At 30.6% G+C, this 1,782-nt stretch overlaps 1 protein-coding gene across 6 annotated transcripts in view; it reads left to right on the forward strand.

Annotated features, from left to right (window-relative positions):
- The first annotated feature begins 387 nt into the window (after positions 1 to 387).
- LOC131432461 (uncharacterized) overlaps positions 388 to 1,782 on the forward strand; it is a 567,367-nt gene continuing 565,972 nt past the window's right edge. For 4 of the 6 annotated variants that reach the window (XM_058598753.1, XM_058598754.1, XM_058598749.1 and 1 more), the window contains exon 1: positions 394 to 849. In XM_058598753.1, coding sequence (XP_058454736.1) covers positions 836 to 849 — 14 coding nt within the window. In that variant the 5' untranslated portion in view covers positions 394 to 835. Of the gene's footprint in view, positions 850 to 1,782 lie in introns of all 6 variants that reach the window. The other 2 variants (XM_058598750.1, XM_058598752.1) reach the window with 2 other exon arrangements.

The following is a 1,782-nucleotide window of genomic DNA, read 5'->3' on the forward strand; positions in this document are numbered from 1 at the left end:
ACGAATTTCATCCTATTCAAATCGTATTAATTATATTCATATCCTTTTTTAGTTTTCCATCGATATTTTTAGATAATGATTTAATGAATACTTGAACAAAAAAACTAAAGCGAATAAATCATTTCACTTGAGTTTTACAATATTGTGGTTTTATAGTAATGCGTCACTGTCTTATACCAGAAAGTAAATCCATAAATTTGCTATGATGCTAGTAAGCCTGCACAAAAGACATCAACGCACAACTGAATAATAATAGACGAACCTAAAACTTCAACACTGCCGTATTATTTCGTAGTTTTCTTCGCATTGTACAGTTAAATGCAACAAACACTAAAGTGGAACCAAAGAATGTTACCTGTCTTACGAAGACAAACATCAGTTTATGCCAGGCGGTTGAATGTGAAAGGTGTGTCTCTTCCACGTACCTGTACTTTCTCAAGCAGGCACTATTTTTTCTACTAAAGTTAAATCTGAACAAAAACAACAAGGCAAATTGACCATGCGGTGATTATATTGTGTTTATCAGCAATTCTAAACTCTAAGACTAGACTAATACTAAATGGAATATATCTGGTTGTAGCCTAAAACTTAATACGTCGACATTATTCATTCTCTGTTCCTTGATCTTGGCATACATTCTTCTGCAGTCAATTCAAACGTTTCGAATGTGTCAGTGAAATCAGACTTGTGTGAATACGTGGAAACTTTGTGAATAACTGGAAATATTATTAGCCTGGAATTTACAGTTCGCATGTTCTCTCCAAACTGTATGTCTTAATATCGGTGTTATTAAACATAACGGATAAGAAGTGAAAACATTCATATGTGACGAGTTATGAGGACCGATAGGTACTCCGATAACTATTGAAATTAGATATAAATATATATATATATATATATATATATATATATATATATATATATATATATATATATATATATATATATATATATATATATATATATATATATATATATATATATATATATATATATATATATATATATATATATATATATATATATATATATATATATATATATATATATATATATACACACACTACATTTGATACAATCTTTCTCGTCAAAACTATGTGGGATTCGCACTTTTCTCTTTCTGTATAGAAAGGGAATAAAATTGCTGGGAAAATCGACTTTAGAACGAAGACTCATAGTTTTATAAACTATTCGACTCAACTCGATGAGTTCGAAAAATGTCTGTGTTTGTGAATGTGTATGAACTTTTCAACGAATTTTTTTCGCCAAGAATTTTCTCGACATTGACTGAACTGATTTCAACAAACTTGGGATCATTTTTTGGAAACTACTATTAGGCCATTGATCAAGTCCGACTTAATGGTATAAGTGACCTAACCGACAAACTGCATCGTTTTCTAAGCGCTCAATTTTCTCAAAAAACCTAGGCGCACTTGAAAAGTACCATTAAACCAAAATAATAAAAAAAATCAATTGGCTGCGACTTCTAGTTTCGAAGATATAATGGTATAAGTGATATAACCTACAAAACGCGTTGTTTTCTTCGTGCACAATTTTCTCGAAGATGGATTAACTGATTTAAACAAACTTAGGCTAGTTTGAAAGCAATTATCAAGCCAGTATTTAAGTTCGAAAATCACTGGGCTGTGATCTTTGATTTCGGAGATATAATGGTATAAGCGACGTAATCGACAAAACGCGTTGTTTTCTTTGCGCTTAATTTTCTCGAAGATGACTGAAGCGATTTCAACAAACTTAGCTTTTTTGGTAAGCTACTATCAA

This window comes from Malaya genurostris, chromosome 2, assembly GCF_030247185.1.
Source record: "Malaya genurostris strain Urasoe2022 chromosome 2, Malgen_1.1, whole genome shotgun sequence".
NCBI lineage: Eukaryota > Metazoa > Arthropoda > Insecta > Diptera > Culicidae > Malaya > Malaya genurostris.